A 26,605-nucleotide genomic window follows, 5' to 3' on the forward strand; every position below is an offset into this window, starting at 1 on the left:
AATTTTTCACACTAACTGATTAAACTGTGATCACTCAGTGGAAGCAAAACTGCTATATCAAGAATCCTAAGAAGCCATTTCTGTTTCTATCCTTTTACCAAATGGCACCTTTTGAAATGAAAACCATAGCTTTGAGAACCCAGCATTTGTTTTTAGGCCTCAACTGGAGTATTGTGCCCAATTCAGGACACCACATTTCAGGAAAGATGTGGAGAAACTGGAGATGGTCCAGAGAAGAGCAACAAGAATTAATAAAGATCTGGAAAATATGACCTATAAGGGAAGAATGAATTGGGTTTGTTTAGTTTGAAAAAGAGAAGGCAGAGGGAAATAATAGCTTTAAAGTACCTAAAATGGCATAACAAGGAGGGGGAGAGAAAATTATTCACCTTAACCTCTGATGATAGAACCAGAAGCAATGGGCTTAAATTGCAGCAAGGGGGGTTAAGGTTGGACATTAGGAAAAACTTCCTATTTGTGATTAAGCACTGGAATAAATTGCCTAAGGAGGTTGTGGAATCTCCATCATTTGCGATTTTTTAAGAGCAGATAGATAAACATCTGTCGGGATGATGTAGGTGGTGCTTAGTTTTGCATGAGTGCAGAGGACTGGACTTGACATCCTCTTGAGCACCTCTTTAGGGCCCTGCCAGTGCTACTATTCTATAAAAACCTCACTTAAGAGGAGTATCAAATGAAAAAAAAGTTAAGTCTGCATTCCAGTCTAAGTTGGTACCTTTGTGCAACTTTTTCATTAATTATTCTGCAAATTCAAGGAAAAATGTTGTACAAATATAACCCATGCACATTCTGGATGTGGAATGCTGTTCCATGTAGTGACACTTAGTCCACTTACAGACAGAAAGAGTGAGTTTCCTCTACACAACCTTAGCTGAGAGTCAGCAGGCTTTATAGCTCAAGCTGTAAAGGCCCATTCACTAAGCTCCATTGGTGCTAGGTTTTGTTTTGCCCGTTGGGGATACTGCAAAGTTAAACTTCTGTGGATCTAGCTCTCTAGTAACCAGTCTCTCCTGAGCAAAAAGGAAGCTACAGTCAGAAGAAATGCATTATATCATAGAACACTAGAACCGGACAGGACCTTGAGAAGTCATTGAGTCCAGTCCCCTAGACCATCCCTGATAGATGTCTGTCTAACCTGCTTCTAAATATCTCCAGAGATGGAGATTCTTCTTTGATGGTCCCCGTGGGTGCTCCACTTAGGTGCTTCAGCCCCACTGTGCTCATGGCCCTAGAGATCTTTCAGTAGCAGTCCCCCAGCTGCCGGCATGTGCTGCACAATTGCTCGGAATGACAGTTAGGCATGCACCGACAGCAGTTCCTTCTCAACTGCCACCAGCATCGGTTGCGTGTAGTACAGTCTCCTGAGAAGCTTTTGAAAAAAAGAGCATGAGGATTAACAAAAGTGCCGCAGAACATAAACAACAAACAGAGTGGGCACCGGCGTTGCTGCTGCGTTCCATTCACCCGCAGTATCTTTAAAAAAATAATTTTTTAAAAAGTCTTTCATGCCTGCATCTTATGATCTCAAAACAGGCGCAGGGTGGGGTGTCTTTATTTTGGCATATGGGTATGCTGAGTCAGTGCCTGTTGCCTAGGGCAGGACCATCTGAGGAGCTCTGGCTGTTAGAGACTCGCCCCTAGCTCTAAAAGGGGCAAGAAACTCACTGCAGCCTGGTTCAATCCGTCCCAGAGACAAGTTACCTGGGATGGAGTATAATGGAGCACTTCCTCAGTGGAACGTGCTGAAGAAAGCTGGACCAGGAGTGCAGAACAAAATGCACCAGGTCCCCCCGCTGACACTGTCACCGAGTGATTAAAGTACTCCAGGCTAGGAGGCAGATGGTGCTTGTCCCGAACAGAGTAGCATCAAGCAGGTGAAGGAATCCTGCTCAGAAAGAGCAAATGATCCCAAAGGAAGCACTGAGCCACTGGCCACGCTTCACGCTCTCCTCAGAACGCTTCAGCGTGTACAGGCCTGCACCTATTCGGACATGTGGCTGTGCCCCATGTGGCTGTGCCCCATGCTCGACTACATATGAGGCTCTTCCAGGCATGGCTCAACTCTGTGTATTGGTAGACACCAACTGTTCCACAAGGCACTCCATGTACCAGGTCAGGTCAAGGCCACCCTAGACTGGCAGACAGGTATACACAATATATGCGGGGGAGCTTCCATTTCGGCCGGCAATGCCATCCGTCATTATCACACTGGATGCCTCACTTCTGGCACTGGGTTAGCTGGGTAACCAGACTACCCTGGGCTCCAAAATAGGGAAGGCACAGCTCGGAAGCAGTCAGCACACACAAGCTCCTGACAACCCTTTAGCCTTAGCCTAAGCCTAAGCCGCTGTTCCGGTATAGGCCAGGCAAACAAATAGGGGAAACGGGCAAAGCTGGGGAAAACACCGCCCGTTACCAGGTGGCAAGTGTGGCGGTCGGACGTCCCCAGGCTTACCAACACTGCTCACCACCGGATTTCAAGCAGAGTGTGCTCAAAAATCTCTGACCCGGAAAAGGATTCTCCCTCCCTGAGCCGCTAGGCCAACATTCAACTGGTGTACTTAAAATCATATGCTATGTATGGCACAGTTCATACAAGTCTGAACTGGGCCCCGGACCCAAGCAAGGCCAAAAATCCTTGTCAGGTCCTGCCATGGTCACCAATTCTGTTACCCAGGAACTCAGTAACAAAATGAAACTGATACAATTTGAACTAGGATCTGATCTCGATTTTGATTTTGTTCCTGACACCAGAAGCACAGGTCCCCTGACAACTGTATCTATCACCAGTGGATTCTTATGGCCCCAATAAAAACACAACTCAGATATAAATTTAGCGAGTCTATTAAAGAATTTGAACAGTACAACACAAACATGTCAGCATGTGACAACACAAAACAAATCAACCCCAGTACAACCAGTAAACCAACCCCACACCTTCAAACCAAAAGAGAGAAGAAGATAGTAAAGGATTCCCCAGTACAACAGGTAAGTTAATATACTTTATAGGTATCTGGCTCAGATGGAAGATGACACTTAGGCTGTATCTACATTGGCAAGGTTTTGCGCAAAAGTAGGAATAAGAGCCTCCGGAAAAGGGCGCTTTTTCCGGAGGATCGGTGCCAGTGTAGACGCTCTTTTCCGGCTTTTTTAAAAGCCGGAAAAAAGCGGCGGACATTTTTATTTAAATGCCGTGGGGGATATTTAAATCCCCCGCGGATTTCCCTACTACGATAGGTGAAATTAACATGCCCCTTCTGGAAAAGGGGCCAGTGTAGACGTAGCCTAGGTGATCCCATGGAGATGTTGGGCTAATCACGGATTCTTTAGGTTTCAGAGGGCTTTCATCGTAAGGACCAGGATTCTGGAATGAGGCAAAGGAACCTAAGAGCTCTGCTGCATGTCTCCTAGACACAAATCCCCACATCCTTTGGTGGAGGCTGTGAAGGGAGGCGCCCACAGCAGCTCAGAGATTCCAGTCCTCAGGCAGCTTCTATCCTGTAGCCGGATGGTAGGCCTCACCTGAGCCTTTGCCATAGAGTGACAGCAGGATGACCAGAAGCAGCAACAAACCAAGGATCAGAGGACCGAGCAGCAAAGTGTTCAGGAAGAGAAGAGCAAGAGCCGCTCAGGTTACAGTTCTTTTAAAGTTCCTTAGGCGGGAAAAGCAGTAAGGGTGCTGAGTGCACTGTCTCTGTGCAGTGTGCAAAATGTCCCATGCTGTGTGCACCGTAGTGCACCCCTGAGGTGATTTCAGCTTTGGTGGGAAAAACCAGATGGTGCTGGTTTTCCAGTGCAGGGCACAATCCAAGATGGAATTTAGTAAGACAAAATGGAGTCCCTTGTCCAAGATGGAGTTTGTTAAAACAACAAGGAGTCCATCATAATAATAAAGAGTTTTAAGTCCTTACACCACACAGATGTCAATAAACTAACAGTTGTAGTTAATTACACACGTCAATAAGAACATAATGTTGCAAAGTCTAGCGCTCATTTTGTCCCCTTGTGGGCATGTATTATGATAGTCTATGCTAATTAGTGTATTTTGTCTAAAAATCCTTAACTCATTTGGTTCTCCATTTATGGTGCTGAATCACAATTGTGTAGGGAAGAACTATTATCTGTAATTATTATCAGTTTCACAGACAACCTTAATTCTGGGCCTTTCTGAACTTTTGCATGTTTGAATAAAAGTTCCTAACTTAGTTTTGTGCATTTACAAGATTTAAACAGTGTTGTCTACATGTGGTATAATACACTCACATGCATCACTACCAACGTTGGACTGCCCTTTGACCAAAGGGGTAACTGCATAATAGTAAGTTGTCATCTGTTATGTGGATCAGCGCTAAAGGAAGATGGGGCACACTGCAGGAGTCATTCATGGTTATTTGCTGACAGCACAGGGATGCTGCGACTCAGGAATCTCTGGATACACTGCAAGCACAGGGAGAGGAAGTAAGGGTGAAGAGGGTGCTGCAGCATCACCAGGTTTTGCACTGGGCATCCCAGCTACTGACACAGTGTACCTGTCGCCAGCTCTGTGCCAGGGTCCCAAGTGCTGTGCTTCCTGGGGGCTCCATGACCAGCCTTAGATTCCACTCGGCCCTAAGTTCTCCCCATCCGCTGGGTCCCAACTGTTGGTGTAACTCTAGGGGATGGGGAGGTGCATGGAGTGGACATGGGGTGCAGGTCAGCATCCACATGCTAAAAACTGTTCTAGCAACACTGGAGAGGAGCGTTCTCTAGCGGGCAGAAACTTCTGGCCCTTTTCTTGACTCTTTCAGCCCCCCTGCTTAATCTGTGCCATGGCTCTGCCCCCACACCTCTTCTGTCAGTGGCATTTAAGGTATGACCTTGCATGCATCATATCTATGCTGAGGACACCCTTGTTATTTCGAGCTCCTGCCCCTCCTCTTTCTTTTGAAATTAAGCACTAGTCAGCCCCACCTCCTCCAACCCATTCCTCTCTCCATCCTGCCTCTTCCCATTCCTAGTCATAGTCCCAATCACACCTCATTAGTCTCCCTACTTCACGCTTCTCATTCCCATTCCCACCCCATGTTTCTTGTCCAGCCATTTCCAGTTTCCCTCCAAATAAAGTGTCTTTGCTAAATCAGTCCCTCATTCCCTTCATCCAGTCTTTCTCTCCCCCTTCTTCCATGTAAACTGACTCAATTCCCCTCCTGAGACCACTCATCCACTCTTTCCTCCACTCCAGCTCCATTTCCAGTCTTTCCCCAGCCAATGCTTCTCCACTCCAGCTCAGATTTGTCTCCTGTCTCCCACTCTTCCCCCCCACTCACCCAACTAGTCTGTCTCATTGTCCAATCAGTTGCTCTCTCTCTTCCTGTACCTCAGCTCTCAGTTTCTCCTGTCTCGCAAGTCTTCACTCCAAATTTCCACATCTAGGCTCCTTGTCCCAATCTGTTCCCCCTGTCTCCCATGGGCCAGCACTTGTCACTTCTGCATTCAGATCACCCAGCTTCCTCCTGTACTCTGCTTAGAACTAGCAGGAGGCACTGATAATACAGGCTCCCCGCTCTCAAGTTACATGTTTGCATCTGATATAGCCCACATCAGCTAGACTTACAGTTGCAAGGAAAGTCATCCTTATCTCCAGCTGGAACTTGATGTGACAATACACCCCATATTCTTCATAGTTATATTATGATGATTATGGCATAATCATGATGTATTTTGTACAAGATGGGTCACATGAGGTGTCACTGGAAAAGTTATGCTTTGCTCAATATGATTATGCCATTTTTCATGCATGTATCGTTTTTGTTACATACCCACTAGATATGTTTTCAGTCTAGCTAGCAAGTTGGGAATGGCCTGTTCTGGGCAATGAGCCATTAGGGAAAATAATAGGCCTTAGGAGAAGCTTTTTTACCACCTGGTGAGCCTTCCTGGGAACACACCAGCCTGTAATGGCTACCATAGCTCTACAAGGGCATGTGACCAGGCCACATGATTCTGGACTCCATCTTGGGATGTCGATATTTTTCCACAAACTGGTCTAGGAACCACGTTGAAACAACGGGTTCCCGCCTTATGCTAAAGCTATATACGGCAGGGAGCAACATCTCCTGGTGTTCAACCCTCACACAAGAAGACTCCTAGAAGTAGCTTTGGAACAAAGACTGAAGTGGGAGAAGTGCTGGATTCAGGCAAAAGGATGATGTATAAAAGACCCAAGGATTCTGAGCTGCACAGCAAGTGATTTGCCTATTAAGAATCTGCATCCAGTTTGTACAATCATTAAGGGTGACAGACTTAATTCAAATCTGCTCTTTCTAGTATCTAAGACTCAGTTTGCATTTTATTTGGTAGGCAATCTGCTTTAATTTGCTTACTATCACTTATCACCTAAAATCTATCTTTTGTAGTTAATAAACTTGGTTACACTATCTAAATCAGTGAGTTAGAGTGAAGTGTTTGAGAATTTTAGCTCAGACAGACTTTTACATATTATCCTTCCACATTGAGAGGGAAGCCTACTGGACAACAAATTCATACTGGTTGAAGTATGGACCAGGGCACGACCATACGACTTTGGGATCCTAGGCTGGAAAACTGGGGATCATTTCGGCTACAGCCTCTTAATTGTTGGTTCTCATGCAATGGCTGCACAGAGAGCCTGTGTGTAATGGCAACTGGGTGTGTCCCTATCTTGTGTATGCTAGTCAAAGTGTAAGTCCAGGAGGGGGTCTGCAGCTTGTCACAGCAGCACAGTGTGAGAGGGAGTCAAAGCTGGCAGGACAGAGAGCTCAGTGGTACCCTACTTCTAGCTGAAACCCCAGGGGAGAATTCATCACATTTCACAAGTGTGGAGTGAATCTTTGGGAATGTAACTGCTAAAATCTCAGAAATCCTTACTGAGCATGTGTCAACTGCTATTTTTCAGAGTTACATTAGTTGGCCTAATTGACATCATCACAGGAGTAGCGAAAGATATATTCTAACACAAAAGTCAAATTCCAAGTCCCTTTTTTAAATCCTGGGACTGATAGCAGGGGCGGCCCGTGAGCCTAGGCGGACTAAGCAGTTGCCTAGAGCGCCGCTGGCTCGGGCGCCTGATGATGACGTCACAGCCATTGATGGCCATGCAGGCCGGGGCGCAGATTGTGGCGCCTGCCTAGGGCGCCAGCTGCCACAGCTGGCCTTGAACCACTCCTGACTGCTAGAACTTTAGACAGACAAGGTCGCAAGGGGTTGTTTTTTTAAATGGTCAAAACAAGCTATTTCCCCCTCTAGAATCAGTTTCCAAAGCATCTGAATTATTCTGGGTAATTTTTTTTTTTTTTTTTTAAACGCACACACCTAGCATGGAAAATTTAATCTCAAACTGTTAAAGGTTGGCAAAGTTACAAGCTACTAAAGACAAGGTCTTGTAATGGAAATGTTAGGTAACCATACTAATAAGCTGTGCTAACAATCCAGCCTGTAACAATGGGATATTTTATGTAAAATGCTTGGATTGGCTTACTTAAAGGAAAAAAGTATCTTGAAGCAGTAAATGTTAATAAATAGCATATTCTTCTTAAGTTTTAGGTATACAAACTTTCAGGTATTCATGGTAATATAGAGTGATAGTTTTAATAAAAAATACCTACAGCTTAGATATTGCTTTTTACCAGAAGATCTCAAAGTATTTTACAAAGTAGTGTGTATCATCCTACTTTTACAGATGACAAAACTAAAGCAGACATGACTTTTAAACCTCTTCACATAGGTACTATGAAAAAGTTGTTTTCTTAAAGTGTGTCTTCTGTGGTATGGATGGAAAGCAATATGTGGGAATTTTTAATTCCCCAAATCAAATGTACATTTTTAAATAAAATATTTGAAACTCACTTACTTTTTTTACATTAAGAGCTCACTGCAAGGTTCTGCATTTCAATTGCAGCAGATTCTGCCTTCAAATCTGAAAAAAGTTAATGAAGTTCCTGTTTAATCTATTAGACTGCTGAATTGTTTTATTGTTAATTTCTTTTCTTTTCTTGTGTGACTTCATTTTTTCAAAGCATTCTTTGCTCTGTGTAATATCAATCATCTGGTCTAAAGAAAATGTTACAGGGACACTGTCAGGTTGGGGAAAAAAAAAATCACACTGTCAGAAATTTTCATTCTCATTCTACTTTAAAGTAACATAAAAGTATTGTTATATCAAACAAGTTATATCCCTTGTAGTCCCCCAAATTGGTTTTTAAAAGTTTGATATATTTTTTTGTAGCTAGATTTCTTTCTGGTCAAAAAGTTTATAATGTTGACATAGGAGCTAGAGTTCTTAAAGAGCACACTAGAAAAACTGCAGCATTAAAAAAAGTTATTTTTAAAAAATAATCAACTGACAGCATTCCTAGCATTCCTAGAACATTAAACAATTAATTAGCACTCAGAGTTCCTCCCTCCCCCAGTATATTTCTTTTACTACTAAAATTCCCATTACTTTACATATACTAAAATAGATTATAGTGTTTATCATGTATATTTTTATATATAAAATGTTGCTAGGAACTGGCTATAACTTAGCGTCATTTTCAAATACAATAGAAGAGAACTTGAGACTTCTAAAGCAGAATAAAGATGATTCATAAGAGTCAGGATATGAAAAGCTTTTAAATGGTACAACTTGTAATTTGAAATATTTAAACAAAATAAAGGCATTGTTATGCTATGGCATCAAAAACTATGTACATATATCAAACCCCTAAAGGCACATGTGTTTTGAACAAACATACAACCGTTTATTTAAAATTCCCTAAAGTAAAATATGTTAGAGAAACTGATTGAACTAGCCTTACATAATGCTTTTAAAAATAAAAGCCAATGAAGGAGAAACTTTGAACTGTTACAGTTGCCTACCTCTAAAATTTTCTATCATTAAACAAATCAATTCAGTAGCTGATTTCCATAAGCACTGAGCATCTTTAGTGCTCATTGAAAATATGAATTTAGGAACTTAACTTCAAGCGACCCTTTTTAACAATCTTGGCTATTCTTCTCAAGAGAAACATTATCTTTAAAATATTCTACATTTGCATGGGACAGAGCCTCAGGCCTTGTCTACAATTGCCAGAAAATTAATGCTGTGGAGCTCAATCTCCCAGGCGTCAATTTAGTGGGTCTAGTAAAGACCCATTAAATTGACTGCTGATCACACTCCAGTTAATTCCAGTACTCCAACTGGTTTGCAAGGAGTTAGGGGAGTTGATGGGAGAGTTTCTTCAGTATACTGCTGCTTATTTTCAGGGAGAACGGCTCCTGCGCAAGAGGGGTATTTTGTGCAAGAAGGACCAGTGTAGACAGCTCCTTCTTGTGCAAAAGCCCCTTCCCCCAAAATGGTGGCTCATTAGGTATGCAAATGAGGCACAGCCTCATTTGCATGTCTTGTGCAACAATGCACGAAGTAGACATAGCCGAGGTGTTTTGATCGATTTTTACCATACTTTTTTGTAGCATCTGACATTTCATTCTAAATATTAAGTTGTTGAAGGCCCAGTCAGATTCTATTATACATGAGTGGTCCATGTTTATTGAAAATTCCATTCTCCCTGAGAAGGATGTCATGGGAGAGAAGACAGCCAGCCAGCCAGGTTTTAGGATCAGTATCTATCACCTCACATAGATAACACTATTGGGTTTTAGAGCTTGCTGTAGTTGAAAAGTTCAGAACAGACGCCTTAGGAGGCCAGAAAATTACAAGCCAACCTTTTTCAACTCACTCTCAGAAAGAAGGGTCAAAGTTGAGATGCTCCTGAATCAATTTATGGAGTTTGAGTTACATATATTAAACTTGTCTTTGCATACAGCAGTGCTATTAAGCTAGTGTACAAAAACACATTCCTGGATGTATTTGGGATTGAAGAATAGCTTCTCTTTTTAAGGCCTTCAACATTGTGAATTTAATTCTCTAACTACCAGCTGTTAGTTACAAGGTGCAGTCAGTTTTGTACTCAGCAACTTTGACCATTTTGGTAGTTTCATTTAATCAAATCAGTTTAGGGAGTTAAGACGGCCAATCACCCCTGTCAAGCATTTCAGCTCCTTTTCAAAACAAATGCATTACAGTGAAAACAAACTACAGGTTGAACCTTGCTGGTCGGGCACTCTCGGGACCTGGGTGGCCCAGAAGGAGGGAATTTGCCAAATCAGGAAAGATCCCTCCTCTCCTGACCCAGGTTGTCACCAGATTAGGGCCCCAGGCCTCTCTGGATGCCTCTGGCCCTGCAGCTGCCAGAGCACAATGGCCAGAGCTCCACTGCTGGGGTTACCTTCTCCCCCTCCCACATACACACGGGGGCTCTCGGCTGAGTCACGGGTGCCCCCTATGGCGCTGCAACCCCACTGCTAGACCTCCCTGTTCCTAGGCTCTGTGCTTCAGGATTGTAATCGCCAGACCATGGATGTTGCAGGACCTGGGAGTCCATTAAGGGATGAACAACCTGTAATACTATTTACTGCATTTAATAACTGAAGTGGCAATATAATTAAAATGCTGTTATTTAATCCAGACAGTACACCAATAGAGGCTATCAAAAACTGTACTCTTGGCCATTTTAAACTGTAGCTTCACATCCCATCGGTATGTAACTTCACATACATACTTTAAAATATCAATTGCCTAAATGTGAACATTCAATTTTTGTTCACAAGGATCAGTCTCTCAAGTCTCACATTGCCTTTGCTTATATCAAAAGCATGGTGCCAGGTTGTCCTCTCTGCACACAACTTTGCAAGGGAAAAAGAAATGTGCCTGGGGCTTTTGTTTTGCTGAAAACCAAAGTCACTCCCTCCTCAACAGTGGACAGGAGTTAGCAAGTGAGAGTGAGGAAGGTATAGCAGTGTGTTGAGCCTAGGTATTTTGGACACAAGTGCTGTGTTTCTCTTTTTCCTAGTATGCCTTGCAATTACACTGTCATTCATTGCCCCTTATAAGTGCACAATCCCACCCTTTTTGGAGGCATATCAAAGGTATGGAATGCAAGTCACTGGTCAGGGTGACTAAAATAATTTCTGCCTCATTTGCCACTTCTCAGGAGACTTGCCACTGACTACACCTCATTCTTGCCATTCATGCTGTTCTGCCAGACATCTCCTACAAGCCCTGCTGTTTAACTTTAACCAATAAGTATTACGCACTAAGGGTGATGCTAACCATTCACATCCTTAGTTAAAAAAAAAAAAGTGGTTCTGTAGCATCTCAGTGACTAACAAAAACAATATATATAGTATCATGAGCTTTCATGGGCACAACTCACTTTTTCATATGAATGGAGCCAAAAAACAAACCACCACCTTTATATTGGAAAAGCTCATAATACTATATACAGGGCTCGACAAACAATACAATCTACTTACACCTTCCTGTGTGCACTCGCTCTCGCAGAGCCACCTCCTCCCCACCCCATGTGTAACATGTAACCACTGAAAATTCCAACAGTTACAGGTTTACCAAAAAACCTGCATTAAAATTAGGGATGTTACAATGAGCCAAATAGCAGACATGTTGTTTTACATGGTGTATCAACCATTAGCTATGTTCTAATATTAGTTGAAGATCAACCTCTGAAATTCTTGTGAGGCTCGTTTTTATGCAGTCAAGAATTAAAACTGCTGCCATCTGTAAAGCCAAGTGTTTGGATTCCTCACAGTGGTATATAAATAGATGTTAGTAACTCTGGCTGAAATGGACTGCGAGATCAGTAAGGTAGAACTGAAATTAAGCAGTATATCTTTGTTTGTGCTTTCATAATCCACCATAGTCAAATCTAATTCAGGTTAAACCCCTCTAGTTTGGCACCCTGAGCACCTGACCAGTGCCAAACCACCAATTTTGCTGAACTATGGTAGATCAATATTGTCTAGCAGCATTACCAACATTGCCACTACTTACTGAGCTCTTAGAAGCCATTTAGGAGTAAATTAGAGCTAAACAGCACAGGGCCAGTAGAACTTTGAGGCTACAGGAAACTTGGCCATAGCTCATTGTCCACTTATCATGGATAACTAAAAATCATGGCAGACCAAGGATGCTGCCAGCCCACAGTGCCGGACTAGACAGGTTCAACATTTAGTCCATACATTTGAACACTGTTTAAACAACTACCACACAAAAGTCGTACGTCAGGGAAGACATCCAGGACAGGAGAAAAATATCATCCTTAGGCAGAGGGCCTGAACCATCACTCGCATACAGGTGTATGGATAAAACTGAGTAGTTTCTAGTATCTGTAAACACAAATTAACAAGTACTAGCATGATTTAATAAGCACTAAGGATGTTAAAAATGTAATTATCTGGCTAATCATATAGTCAATTAGTCATTAAGAACTGCTCTACGGATCCGCAGAAGGGCTAGCAGCTCCAGGAGCCAACTGGAGCAGTCCCGGATTGTCCTTATTGCTGCACCTATGCATTTTAAAGGTAGTAAGAACCATTGGGCTCTTTCTATGTTTAAAATGCAGAGGCACAGAGATCAGCATGAGCCGGGACTGCTCAGTCCTGACTCACACTGAGTCCATCAGCCCCTGTTCATGCCAGACCAGCCTCTGACAGCCCGCATTGACCACCATGAACAGAAAATGCTCTGGCACCAGCCCCTGTTCGGGAAGGGGCGGGGGGAGAGACAGCTCCCCACTGGGACCCCTGTGGACAGGGACTGCTTCACAACAGCGTCCGCTATTCCCTCCCTGCTGCCTCTGATAGAAGCAGCAGGGGATGCAGGAGGCACCCTGGAGATGGTGCTGGGGGGAGCCAGTTTTAAGCAGGCTTCCCCCAGTATTGGCTCCTATCCCCCCCCCCCCATCATTGCTGCCTCTCAGAGGTGGTGGTGGTGGGTGGGTGGCGTGGCTGCAGAGAGCACAGGACAAGCAGGGACTGCTTGAGTCCCTGATAGCCCTGTGCTCCCTGTGGCACTTTCTTTTTTGAAAAGCAGAAGCACCTGCAGTAGGAACCAGCGCTAGCTTCAGTCCCCGCTTGTGCCATTTCCCCACTGTGCCTCTGCCCCCCGTGGAGATGCAGCATAAGAGAAACCTGTGACCTTCTACCTGATAAGGGAAGGCAGACAGTCACAAGCTTTTAATACGAGTGAGATGTAGAAAATATCTTCTCTTCAAATAGGCCTCTTAAGGAAAAAAGAACAAAGTAAGTTCTCACTGAAATATTTTATACAATTAGCTTTTCAAAATGTGTTTTTTCCACCTTTATTACACTTAACATTCGTGAATGATTATGATAACTTCATTTTGAATTTTCCTCGTACAGTGATATATAGGCTCCAGACTTAAGAAATTTTTTTTATCAGCACACATGCATTTTGTACTGAGGCAATGAACTTCAAATATCCTGTCCACATAAAATAAGCTTTTTTTTTTTTAAGCCAAACAACTTCATATTTATCCATGAAAAGGATCATGTTTCCATTTCCAAATTGTCTATGTGGTTTGTAACTTCTAAAACTGATTGCTATTTTAAGATTCGGGCTTTTTTTGAATACCGTTACACAATGTGAGGCACATGCATTCCAGTTCAGTAAAAAATTGAAGACAACTCTGTACAATTTTGCCAGTTTTCTCTTTCAGTATCTCAGTTCAAATTCATGAATAGTAATGTCCCATCCACACCGGTCATAAAGTGCCAGTGACAGGCTCACTTTTTCTTCTTTCCTTTGCCTTTTTTGCCTCCCTCTCCTGGCTGGAGATTTTGGTCACTACCTGCCATTTTTTGTGTCCTTGTTTTCAGTTTTGGAATTGTTTCTGCTGCATATAGCATCACTGATTTACCTAGAAACAAAAGGCAAGGGTTAATTAGCATGAATGTTTGTAAAACTTTTAACAGACTCCCTACCTAATGTTAGGGCCTACCTGGAACCCCCAGTAAGTTGGATACACAAGCTCTGCTTCTTTTCCCTGTACTGGTGGGAAACCAGGTGCTCTATGGAAGTAGGGCACTCACTGTTTGCTGGGGGAACTTGTGCAGAGCAGTTTTAAACTGAATCATTAGAACTAATGGAATAGAACAAAGTCACAATAATTTGGGACCTAATCAAGGAATTGAGTTGCTCTTTATCAATCAGATCATGATCAAGTTTGCAGATACATAAGAGGTGCCCTAGACCTCCCTCTCCGCCTTACTTCTCCCACAGCAGTTACTTGCTTCACAAGTAACACCAGAGAGGAAGATCACGCCTCCAAAAGGCATAATGTCATCTTTATATAGGCTTGGTGTGCTAATATTGTAAATAGCTGGGGCTAGTCTGGACCTCAAAAGGACAAGCGAATGGACAACCAGAACATGTTGCAAGGAGGCAAGATACTGACCTAACTATTTGCTCCCTCCAGAAGACTCCATGACTCTAGCTTCCCCTTTTGATCAGTGGAACTCATGGGGCCATCATACCATCAATGACACTTTCTAGTTTCCAGCAGTTTCATTCTTCCACCCTGTGGATTGATCTTTGCCCTTATCCTTTCTGCACACTAGTCCCTTACTTATCTGTCAACATTAATAAGGCTTCTTTAGTTAGGCCAGTTTTTTAGATTTCCTATGAGCATTCTAGGCAGAAAATTGCAATGTCAAACAGGATTACTAGAGTCAACTGCACTGAAATTTAACTGAGGTATGACAACAGTTTACACAAGAAAAAACAATTTGGAAGCAAAAAAAGTGGTTTTGGAGAGAAACTTTCTACCTCAACACGGTACTTTAAAATAGCGCTGCTGCTTTGTTGGAGATAATGGTCACCCAGTGTGCCAAAACAACGTTCAAGTCCCAATTTTTAAAAGGAGAATGAAGCCAAGTGAGGAAAAACAGGACTAAAGACTAATCTCTAAAATAGAATCATGTTTTCACTAAGGTTCACAACATTTAGCTACCAGTTTCTATGGTTTACAGTGGCCAAACATGTCAAATGGTAGATCTAAAATGCATAACGACAAGGTTCTCTATTAATATTTTAACAGACTGGTCACAATAACATTAGTGTGGGAGACACAAACACAGCTTGACACAGAAAAAGCTAATGCCTGTTACAAGTAGATAAAATGCATAGTTACTCAAGTTTTCTGCACATATGCCCTCAACAAATACTCCACTCACGTGTTGGAAACTGAGGTAAACATGGGTTGCCATCCTCCTGCTTGAGCTGAATTCTCACTCTGCCCCTATATTGCATATCACGGTTCCACTCTCTAGGGTACAACTTGTTCTTCTAGCATGTAGAAAAAAGAAAAACAGTTAAACTAGAGATTGACAGCCAGAAAGTAATTTCATAATATAAGCAGACATTAAAGAAATATGAATTTAAAATTGCTCTGTACTAAAATGTCCATAACCAGTGGACCCTGCTCATAGATGTACAACTTTTTGAGGGAGGGGTCATAGGCACGTGGACCCCAGGTGCATGCTTTGAAAATGAACTGTCTCATATGTTTATTGAGAAAATATGTTCACATGCTAGACTTGTAACTAGCTCAGTTGTATGTATACTAAATTTCCTAAAATTTTGTTCCAAAGTTAAGGCAATCTAGGTATGAGCTGGATTAGTGAGGATAAAGTGAATACTGTTAAAACAGCAGAAAACATTATTTCAAAGGAAAGAATAGCTATCCTTGCCCAGATTTCTCTTGGGGGTGGGGGAAGGAGGAAGAGAACTCAAAAAGCAGGGAGATGCTTGAAGACATACTGATAAAAGTAATTACACATGATACAAAGATTGGTGAAGAAATGAACAAATGATGTGGACAGGACCATCAAAGCCACCTGTATCACTTGATAACCTGAGCCCATTTGCTCAGAAGGCATTTTAAAATACCCAAATGCAACGTTATACATGCAAGAACAGGAACACAGGGCACACATACAAAATGGAGGGGGAACTGCTTCGTGAAAAGCAGCTACTGAAAAAACTTAAGTCAGAACAAAAGAACAACTGAACAAGAGCACCTATTCGGATTCTGTATTAAAGAGTCAATGGGAACCTTGGATGCATAAAAAGGGGACCAGTGAGTACAAAGGTGATTTTAGCATTGGTGAGTCAGATACTGGAATGCCATGTTAGTTTGGCTGTCCATACGACAGTAAAACTCCATTAGTCCGGCATCCAATGCTCCGGCACCATCAGGAACCCGGAAGTGCTGGGGCAGCCGGACAGGCTTCCCCCATTCAGCTGCTGCAGAAACTGACCAGCAGCTGAATCGGGGACCCCTGGGGCAGAGCAGCTCGGGTCCTGCCAGGTTGGTCCCGCAGCGCCATCCTTTGGCGCTGCGAGACCAACCCGGCAGCATTCCAGCTGCTCTGCCCCAGGCGTCCCCAAGAGCAGCTGGGGTGCTGCCGGGTTGGTGCCGTAGCGCCGCCCGTCGGCGCTGCGGGACCAACCCAGCAGCACCCCAGCTGCTCTATTGCAAGCATCCCCGATTCAGCTGCTGCTGAAACTGACCAGCAGCGGCTGAATCAGGGATGCCTGGGGCAGAGCCGGACTATCGTAATGGGGGGCTATGAGGGGTCTGGGGTGGAATCCCCTCCCACCCCACTCCAGACTCCATAGCCCCCCCTTCTGATAGTCCGACATATCTGATAATCCAGAACCCCCGGGTCCTAAAGGTGCCGGATTATCGGAAGTTTACTGTATAAAGATATGGAAAAACTGTCGAGGGTGAAGAAAAAGCTACAGAAATTATTCAAGAACTGGAAAAAAAAATCCCTTCTGTGAAATCTCAATCTATTTAGCTCAACGGCTCTCACCCTGTTCGAACTACTGCATCCTTTTCAAGAATCTGATTTTAGTTTATCCAAAAAAATTGAAAGGTGACTTGATTATAGTAAGTAAGAAAAAGTACTGTGTAATAAAAAGCTCCTTAATCTAGTGGAGAAAAACATAAGAACAAATGGCTAGAAATTAAAGCCAGACATACTCAAATTAGGAAAAAAAAACCCTTGAGGGCGATTTACTACAGTAACATACCACCAGAGAGAAGTGGGGGATTCCTTTCTTGTAGACTTCAAATCAAGATATGTTTAAACCAAACCCATATTATCAGTCTCAACTCAGGGTAACTGGATGTAATGAAGTGACCTGTGACATACAGAAGGTCAGACTAGACAATCTAATGGACCCTTCTGACCTTAAAACAAAAAGCCTTGGTTTAGACATATGGAAACCATACATGGGACTTAAAATTCTAAGTATTGTGAATTACTATACTTACTGAAGAATCTCAATAATATTTTCATCTTTAAATAGATATATTACCATCAGGTAACTATGGTTTTCTATTTTGTGCAAATTTTGTTTAGGATTTTTAAAATGCATTTTAATGATGGTTAATTGTGCCATGTATGTAATAGCAGTTATGAAAGGAAAATTAATTACATGCAACTTAGCTGCATACTAGGGATGTGAAATGATTAAACAGGCTCATCAGTTACATGTGCACCATTCCCCCATGCTGCTGCCTCTGTTAAAATGAATTCATTTAGGTAAGTGTGTAACCACTGAAGATTTAAGTGGTTAAACATTTACATGGGGCAGAGAGGCCAGCTCCCCATGTGTACTGGCTCCTGAGCTTGTAGCCCCTTTCCTCCCATGCTAAATAAATGCATTCTGCATACCTATTTGTGTTAAACATACTGGTAAAGTCAATGCTCCCAAAGTTCCAGAGATGAGCCACATGCCCTGATGGAAGTTATTTGAAAGGAGTATGAAACATTACATCTCAGTACTCTATCAGCACTGCATTTTGATAAATCTGATTAAAGTTTAGTCAATTTTATGTTTGAAGCTTGTAACTTAGAAATGAAGGTGGCATCATGAGAGCAATCCACACACAACACAAAGGAAAGAGTCTCATCTAGAAAAAAGGGAAAGATATAAATCTTTGACATTCTTAAAGACAGAGAACATTGCATGTTGCACCTCTAGTGCATGAGGGGAAAGGTATCTTTAAAAGCCCTGGGATTCTAGATAGCTCAAGAGTGACCTAGTATAATTTAGGCAGATAAAGTTACAACACATGGATGCCTCTCAGCAGCTCAACACCACAGTGTTAAGGCCTTATATCTCCATCATACTTCCCATGCTTAGAGAGCCATAGGCTGTGTTAAGCAGAAATCACAGCTGAAGAACTCTTCCTCAGGTGGCTAAGGGGCTTTTATAGCTTCCATACAGCATACTAGGGGCAGGCCAATGAATGTTGATATGCATCAGAGATTCAGAAGGCTATAAAGGGACTACTGAAATCATAAGACAGAAGTACTTGAAAGTCCCTTTCAAACAACCAATGTTCTAAAATTTTCCTTGACATGCTGATGAAACCAATTTAATGATCTACTTCTTAAACTGTTATCAATACAAAATGCGAGGCTCATTTGAAAGTTATGAAACCCTTTGCAATGCTTAGTAAAAAGTTCTTCTTCTCTTTCATTTGGCTCTGCTTCCATTTCACAAGTCACGACTGCTATTTATGTTTCAAAGGGACAAGAAAAAAATAGAGCCAGCTCTCTGAAAGCATAGTAATAAAGGTATATATGCTTGGAAATAAATCAAGGTCCTTAAATATAAATTTTTCAATTTTAATTACGATATTATAGACTATTACAACTGATTGTACGTAAAAAAAAAAATCTGATTTTTGAACATTTAAGATGGTGTGTTTGAAATCTGTATCCAAATGGTCAAGTTTTAGGTATTATTTTATACTATTAGGCATTTCATGCACCAGAGAACAGCTGAAGTGTTCTTTACCTCTCAAAAAAAATCTATTTAAATTCTTTACATTACAAGGATAATCATATTGATGAAAATCTAAATGCTTTTGTGAAGATAGAAGCTTTACACTATTCACTTTTAGGTTAAATGTAAGGTAATTACTCTTTTCTGCTGTCAAAATGCACTGTGTGACAATGCAGTTAAACAATTTTAAAGCAAAAAGATGACACACATTCAGGAGGTAAAACTAGAATTTCACCCTGTTACTCCTACACGAAGCTCAATAACTTGTATTTGGCCAACACATCTGCAAGAAAGGCACCCAGTTCTGATGTGAAGATGCCAAGAGAAGAACAACTTCTCTTGCTAGTTAGTCCTAAATGCAAATTACTTTTAATGTTAACAAAATTTAAATTAGAAATTAGGCACAATTGTCTGGCTTCATCTTGCAGAGACTGTTTTTTGTTTCTCCAATAGGTTAACGAGCCCTTCGGTACCTATATTTTCTCATCACAGCAGTTAAACACTAAAAGACACCTGTTGTACTCTGATAAGCTAAAAAGACTGAGCTCAGTAAATCTACTATAAGATGCTCTCTAGCCCTCATACTTCAAAATTTTTGTACTCAATTGTGCCAACATCCACTTAACTTGTAAGTTTACTTACAGTCAAAGAAATCAAAGGACTTGGTTAATAAGTTTGCATGACAATGTTTTTTCTACATCACATTTTCTTGAATATGTGAAAAATTAAGTCTTTATCCAAATGTATTTCATATTACCTCTATAAGCACATTGAGTCCAACTGCTGCACATACATCTTGGATTTCTGTAGATGTGGGATTTTCAACAGCCTATTAAAAAAATTAAATTACTATATTTTCTTTTAAAAATTACTTACTGCTGAGAAACAAATGCATACTAATTAGGTTTTGACTGGATGGGTTCCTGACATCCCTCAGGGGAAGAACCAGTTAGGGAGAGGGAGGGCATAAAGAACAGAGAAAACAGATCTGCTTGCTTCTCCATTTATGAAAGTTATTTGTGAACCAGAACCTGTACATTTCCTGGAATATATAAAAAAGAAAGGAACCAAAGGAAAGCAGCAGCATGGATTGAAATATTAGCTCTAGAGAGGCCTGAGTAGGAACTCAGGAAGGATGGGGACAGATTTAGTACTTTCATGGGCTTATGCAACAGTCTCACTTGGGCTGACACCTGGGCTCTAAGACAAAAGGCAATGTCTACTCTGTTATTATTAGCTCATAGCACAAGCCCAGTCTGAGACCCAGGTGCAGAAACTTGCTATTGCAGGTGTGCATGGGTGTTTGCCTGTGTCAGAGATTGAAGAGAAAGGAACAGAAGACCAGGAAATCAGTTATTGGAGAGGTAGGGGCCTAATCACTCAAATGACAGACTCAGCTACTAGTTCAAGTTAAAATTGCCTTTTTGCTATCACAGAAAAAAAAATCTAACAAAGCATATGGAGAATATGGATGTTTTAGTAGCCATTGTTTAATCTATGGCACTTCTCAGTAAGTTATATAGTGTATGTCTATTCCATTATCAGCAGGTTTCCTATTGGATCCTGAGCACTAGTTGTGGACACAGAACAAACAAGAAATAGTACATTTAGTTATGTAAATGTGTTCTATTGTCAGACAGCCTTGATATCACAGAGGCCTCTACAGTCAAAACAAGAGTGAAAAATACTGATATCTAAACTACTTAGATCACCAAATTACAAGCAAATTATTAAGGTAGCCTTATTAAATCCTTCTTGTCCAGGTGATCAGTATTTGTTCCCCTCATCACTGCAAGATTTTGTCCTGGGCTAGTAAGCTTTCCAGTTTTTTGAGGTTGCATCCAGTCTTGCTGTGTTTGAGCCTTGTTCATGTGAAAACAAGAAGCTGCAAACCCAGTCTTTCCCATGTTGAATTCACATTTTAACACCAATGCCCAGTCTTCATATAGGTTACAGAATTCAATTTTCTCCCCTTCTCATCAAAAAAAGCAGCGGTGTCCTCAATTGTTAGTTCCTTCCCAAACTCCCTCCAAGCTATTGTGATGCATCTTAGTTTTCCCAGGCCACCCACAAATTACTTTGTCCACAGGTATTCTTCTTCCTTCTGCTATTGTCTTCTTGTTATTTAAGTAAGCTGGATAGATGCAGATGAATCTAAAAAAAAGTAATACAAATTTATTGGAAAATACTGGCTTATAGTATCTTCTAAAGTACATAAAACCCCCTAAAGGAGGGGTGGGCAATAATTTTTTGCCAGGGACCACTTAGGAAATTTTTGAAGTGGCCCCGGGCAACACAGGAAGTGGCGGGGCATCAAGCAGAAGGGGTGGGCCCCAGATACTTCCGGTTCCCCACCCCCAGACAATGATTGGTCTGTGGGTGAGGGAGTACCTTTTCCCCCCACCATGTTCTCCCTAGGTGCCCATGCCCCTGGCGTGGGAGGAGACTTCCTGCACTTCCCTGCCCCATGGCCAATCATGGCCTGGGGGCGGGGCAGCGTGCAAAGCCTCCTCTGCTCTGCCCTGGCCCTGTGAGCAGCACATGGCACTTCAAAGCAGCATGTGCTCCTGTCAGGGAGGGAAGACCCTTCGCACGCTCCCCCACAGGCTGGATCCACCTGCTTGGCAGGCTGAATCCAGCCCACAGGAGGTCCTTTTGCCCACCCCTGCCCTAAAGGAATACCCATTTCTAAAACTTAGAAACTGTTACACCAAATCATATCACGGTTTTACTTCATAATAGCCAGACTGTGCAAGTACCAAACAATTCAGGAGAAAATGCAAAAAATAAATCAAACAAAAAAAAAAACCCACCCACCCACCATACTGTGGATAATGATGTAATGATCATAGTGAGAGCTTTTCCCTCCAGTATAAAATTAGTGCATAGTTAAAGCCCAGAAATATGAATTTTTTATATCCCTTACAATTTTGTCCTATTTTAAGCAGATATAAAAGCTATTAACTTACAAGGTTTGAAATCTTGCAACAGAACTCCATTAGCTAATTATGCAGCTTTAATTAGTCATCTTCCAATTTCATTTGGAAACAAATTCTAGTTTTATTAGAATAAGCAGGACTTTCTTACTAACCTTCACTACATTGACGATTATACTAGGGATGTTAAAATTTGTTTAAATAAATGAGTAACTTCTGAAATGTTTAGTGGTTACATGCAAGGGGTTGGGAGGGTGACAGTTGGCTTCCACCTGACCCCCCGCCCTCATGCTGCTGCCTGTCATACAGAGGTAGCAGCATGAGGAGGTTGAGGAGGGGTAGCTCCTCTTGCGAACCGAGTGCGCCTACATGTAGCCGTGAAGGTTACTGAACAGTGTACAGGCAGTCCCCGAGTTACGTGGATCCGACTTATGTCGGATCCCTACATACGAACGGGGCTTTTCTCGCCGCGGAGAACGGGGGCGGCGGGACCGCCCAGATGTACCGTGGTCCCGCCACCCGCGGCCTCCACGGCGAGAAAAGCTGCTCCACGTCTCCCTGGTCTGCTGGGGGGGGGGGGGGGGAAGCTAGTGCTCCCCCCCCCCCCAGCAGACCAGGCTTTTCTCACTGCAGAGGACACGGGCGGTCCTGCCACCCGCGTCCTCCGCGGCAAGAAAAGCCGCTCCGCATCTCCCTGGTCTGCTGCCCCCCCCAGCAGACTAGGGAGACACGGAGCCAAGCCACGGAGGACGCGGGCAGCGGAGAACATGTGCTGCTTCTATTTGCAAGCACTCTCACTGATGATAGCCTAGCTCCTGGAAATGAGAAGAGGAATGTCAACTACATGATTAACCAATAAATTTGGGCTTATCGGTTAATCCTATTGACTATAAAAGCACTCCACCCTTCCCCACCCCCAGGTGCCTCTGTATCAAAGGCAGAGAGAAGGAAGAAGAGGGAGGCAGGCAGCAGCATGGGGTAGAAGGTGGGAGCCAGTTTTTAAAACCAGCTCCCCTTGTAGGCTGCTGCCATCTCTGATACAGAGGGGCAGCAGCGCTGACTGGCAAGGGGCTCCCCAGGAGCCAGGCTAGGAGCACACTGGTTGCCATCCCTATTGGTAACCACTAAAATTGTATGTGGTTACACAATTATTCAATTACACAGTATCTAACATCCTTAGCTGAGAAGAAGATCTGGCCTGTGGAGGCCTTGCTGCTCCACCCCCACCCTGCGAGCAGCACACAGTGCTTCAAATCACCATGTGCAGGGCAGGGGCAGAGTGGAGAAGACTTCATGCAACCTGTCTCCAGACCTTAATTGGCCTGGAGAAAGGGGAGCACATGAAGCCTCCTCTCACCCTGACAGGTGCATGTGGCACTTTGAAGCACCACGCCTGCTCCCAGAGTGGGAGGAGAGGCGAGGCTTCGCACACTCTCCCGCCCCCAAGCCAATCAAGGCCTGGGGAGCTGTGTGAAGCTTCCTTCACCCTGCCCTAGCCCTGCAAAGAGCCCTTGGCACATCAAAGTGCCACATGCTCCTCGGAGGGTAGGAGAAGGAGTACCGCACTCCCCCACCCCCAGACCCTGAATGGCCTGGGGGTTGGGAGCATGCCAAGCCTCTTCCAGGGCATGGGTGCCTAGTGGGGGGTGGGGTGGAGAGAAGGGGCTCTCCCACCCTCCAGCCAATTGTAGCCCAGGGCTACTTCACAAATTTTTGAAGGGGCCCCTGGGCAAAAATGATTGCCCACCTCTGTTCTACAGGCACAGGGACAGCACCTGAAGCTGCCAGACTCTCAGCATCAACTCTCACTCTGCCTCCCGACCTCCCTTAATGTTGCACCCTCTCCCCCCAGCCCAAAGGCTTTTTCCCACCCTCTCCGTCTACAGGGTCAGGACTCAGAGGACAGTAGATAATTAGTTCAGGCACCCTGAGCAGCTCCGCAAGCGAGGTGGGCAGGTATAAACTCTTCCTTAATTTCTTTACAGGAAATCATTCCCTACCCCCAGCTCCCTTCCGCAGCAGCCTCCATCCCAGACCCCGCAGCCCCTCCATCAATATCAGGGCCCCTGACTTCTTACCAAGCTCTCGGAGCGGCCCCCTCCGTCCAAAGTTACTGCCCGCCCCCGGCTTAGGGCCGCACGCTGAAGTGCAGGCCCCCGAACGGGCACAGCCCCTCCTGCAGCCTGAGCGAGGCACCGCCAGGTCACCCGGCGCTTCGCTCGCTGCCCCTGGAGCAGCCTGCGCGGCCCCACGCGCCTTTGCACCGGGCCGGGACCACTGCGCCAGGGAGCGCGGGGCAGCGCCGAGGCGTCCCGGGAACTTGCGAGAGCAGCTCAGGGGCCCCCCAAGCCCGGCGGCGCCACGGGACCGAGCAGCCGGAGCCTCCCGGGGCGGGCGCTGCCCCCGGGGCTCCCCTTACCTCTCCTTGTCCGCCGGGGAGGTGGCGGCCCAGGCCATAGCGGTTGGGGGGGGAGGGGCAGCACCACCTCCCCCTTCCAGTCCACCCGCTCGCGCTGCTCGCTCCCCACAGCAGCCGAGCGCCGTCCTGCCAGAGCTGCAGCGAACTCGAGAGGCAAGCCCGCCCACAGACTCGCGCAAGCTCTCGCTGCCACATTGCTATTGGACGGTAGCCCTGTCGCTCAGGCAAGACGCTACACGGGGCGTCGCGTGTGTTGTGCTCCAACTCTCGCGGGAGTTGAATTGGGCTTGCCAGCCGGGCGGCCAGTTGCCGTTTAGCTTCGTTCTGTAGCGGTCTAGGGTGCTCGTCACCCTTTTACGTCGTGACTAGCGGCCCCCGCGCGTGGCGGATAGTGCGCAGCTGCGAGGCCGGTGTAACCGCAGCGTCGTAAGGCAGGGCTGGGAGAACTAGAAGGGCTGTAAAACCAGCCCCCTGGTGGCACCTTACGGACTAACAAAGGCTGGGGCACTAGTGGAAAAAGTACCCAAAAAGTGACTTGAGTAAAAGTGCTGCTACTTTGAAAAAACTGTATTTAAGAAAAAGCCAAAGTATCCTTCTGGATACTTGAGTACAAGTACAAAAGGAACACATTGTACTCAAGTACCCACAAGGAAAAAGTAGCTGCCCTGTGGAAATCTATGTGATACACATAATAGGGAAGAGCAAGGCCCTTGCCAGATTACCAAATTCTTAGAGTGCTCCCCCCCCCCCCCTTCATCAAAAGTTACTGGCCACCCTGGCTTAGGGCCCTATGCTGAAGAGCAGGCCCCCAAACAGGCACAGCCCCTCCGCCAGCCTGAATGAGGCACCACCAGATCACCCTGCCTCTCACTCCCTGCTCCTGGAGCAGCCTAAGCCGCCCCACATGCCTTTCTAGCAGCCTAGAATCACTGCCATCATAAGTCTTGCTAAAACAAAAGGAAAAACTATGTAGCACTTTAAAGACTAACAAGATGGTTTAATAGCGCTTTCCTGAGCCTGACCCACTTCCTCAGATCATATTCTGAAAGAGAATCGCAAGACCATACATACCAAAGGAATACAATGAAAAAAGTGAACACATTATTAAACTGACAAATCAGATTTAGAACAGAAGGTGGAGGGGAGGGAAGGAATAGTTGTTTATAAGTCAATGAATGGCTAATTAGAGGTGATAAGTAGGGAAGCTGTTTTTATAATGTGTAAAGTAATTAGCATCTTTGTTAAAGCCCATTCATAAAATGTCAAATTTAAGCATGAATGAAAGTTCTGAAGTTTCTCTTTGTAATCTGGTGTAAAAGTCTCTTTGAAGCCCTGATTAGCCATTCATTGATTTATAAACAGTTATTCCCTCCCTCCCTCTCTCTGGCCCCACTCTCTGTTCTAAATTGGATTTGTCAGTTTAATGACGTGTTCACTTTTTTCATTGTATTCCTTTGGTATATATGGTCATGCCAATTCTCTTTCAGAATATGAGCTGGGTCTGGCCCACAAAAGCTCATCACCTATTAAACCAACTTGTTAGTCTTTAAAGTGCTACATAGGTTTTCTTTTTGTTTTAGAAAGATCAGACTAACACAGCTACCTCTCTACTATTATCATAGGACTTGTCATGGTGTAAAGCTTGAGCTGCTTGCTTGTGGAACCAGAAGTGTAGTCTGGCTTCCTCATTCTCTTTTGCACAGTAGAAGTAAACCTTGTATATTTCTCCATCTTACTGGGGTGTTTTCTTTGCAAAGAAAATACAATCCAATACATTTTCATTTAATATTTCAATTAATGACTTCTACTTAGAGATTTAATGGCTAATTTAGCAACAGTAAGAGGGGAACACGTGTAATGCTAAAGGCATGAAAAAAGCTGTAGCTTTTTAAATCTGAGATATTAGCTCTGTTTTGTTCCAGATTCCTAGTAAAGAAAAAAGTTTTCAAAACTATAACAAGCTACTTAAATATGAAACCTAAATAATTAAAACAAACCCAAAACAGGGCTTGGTTTATTAGTGCAGGGTATGCAGTGGGGCGAGTCTTGCACGCACACTATCCATTTCATTTAGGGTCCTCATACCACACTCAGGAAGGTGTGTCAAGAGCAGAAGAAAGAAGATCGAAGTTCCAGGGAGAGGACCACTCACTTACTGAACCTTGAGGTCCATTCCTGCCTCCGCCACAGTTTTCCAGATTGAAGGCATCCACTTACCTTCCAGTTCCAGACGTCGGGATGGTGGTTGGATTGTTCTGTTGTGGGGTTTAGGGTTTTGTCAATTTTAACTTATGACAACCGGATTTATTTTATGTTTGTTCCTTAGATTTGTAAATAAACCAGTTATTGTTTAATCTCCCCTTGTCGGACTTGACTAAATACACAGTGATACAGATACGAAGCAGGTGGAGGACCTGTATTTAGCAATCAGGGCCCAGTCCTGGTCTAACAGTAGGGCATTGAAAAGTATGAAGTAGTAACTTTGAAATA

General features: G+C 43.8%; 1 protein-coding gene across 1 annotated transcript; it reads right to left on the minus strand.

Moving 5' to 3' along the window:
- Window positions 1–13,219: 13,219 nt before the first annotated feature.
- Window positions 13,220–24,296, minus strand: SRP19 (signal recognition particle 19). The gene is made up of 5 exons (XM_075932006.1): window positions 24,116–24,296; window positions 20,839–20,914; window positions 19,518–19,589; window positions 15,130–15,241; window positions 13,220–13,814 (listed from the first exon to the last, which is right to left on the minus strand). The coding sequence occupies exons 1-5, from the start codon at window positions 24,151–24,153 to the stop codon at window positions 13,681–13,683; spliced, it is 432 nt and encodes a 143-aa protein (XP_075788121.1). The 5' UTR covers window positions 24,154–24,296; the 3' UTR covers window positions 13,220–13,680.
- Between the last annotated feature and the right edge of the window lie 2,309 nt (window positions 24,297–26,605).

The sequence above is a fragment of the Pelodiscus sinensis genome, chromosome 6, assembly GCF_049634645.1.
Source record: "Pelodiscus sinensis isolate JC-2024 chromosome 6, ASM4963464v1, whole genome shotgun sequence".
Classification (NCBI taxonomy): domain Eukaryota; kingdom Metazoa; phylum Chordata; order Testudines; family Trionychidae; genus Pelodiscus; species Pelodiscus sinensis.

What these genes read in the sequence shown, in the direction of transcription:
- SRP19 (XM_075932006.1), bottom strand. Translation starts at nt 24,153, where the DNA reads ATGGCCTGGGCCGCCACCTCCCCGGCGGACAAGGAGAG. An exon ending in TCCCCGGCGGACAAGGAGAG is followed by an intron (nt 20,915 to 24,115) that starts GTAAGGGGAGCC and finishes ACTTTTTTTTAG; the next exon opens with ATTCATCTGCATCTATCCAG. An exon ending in GACTCAATGTGCTTATAGAG is followed by an intron (nt 15,242 to 19,517) that starts GTAATATGAAAT and finishes TCTACATGCTAG; the next exon opens with AAGAACAAGTTGTACCCTAG.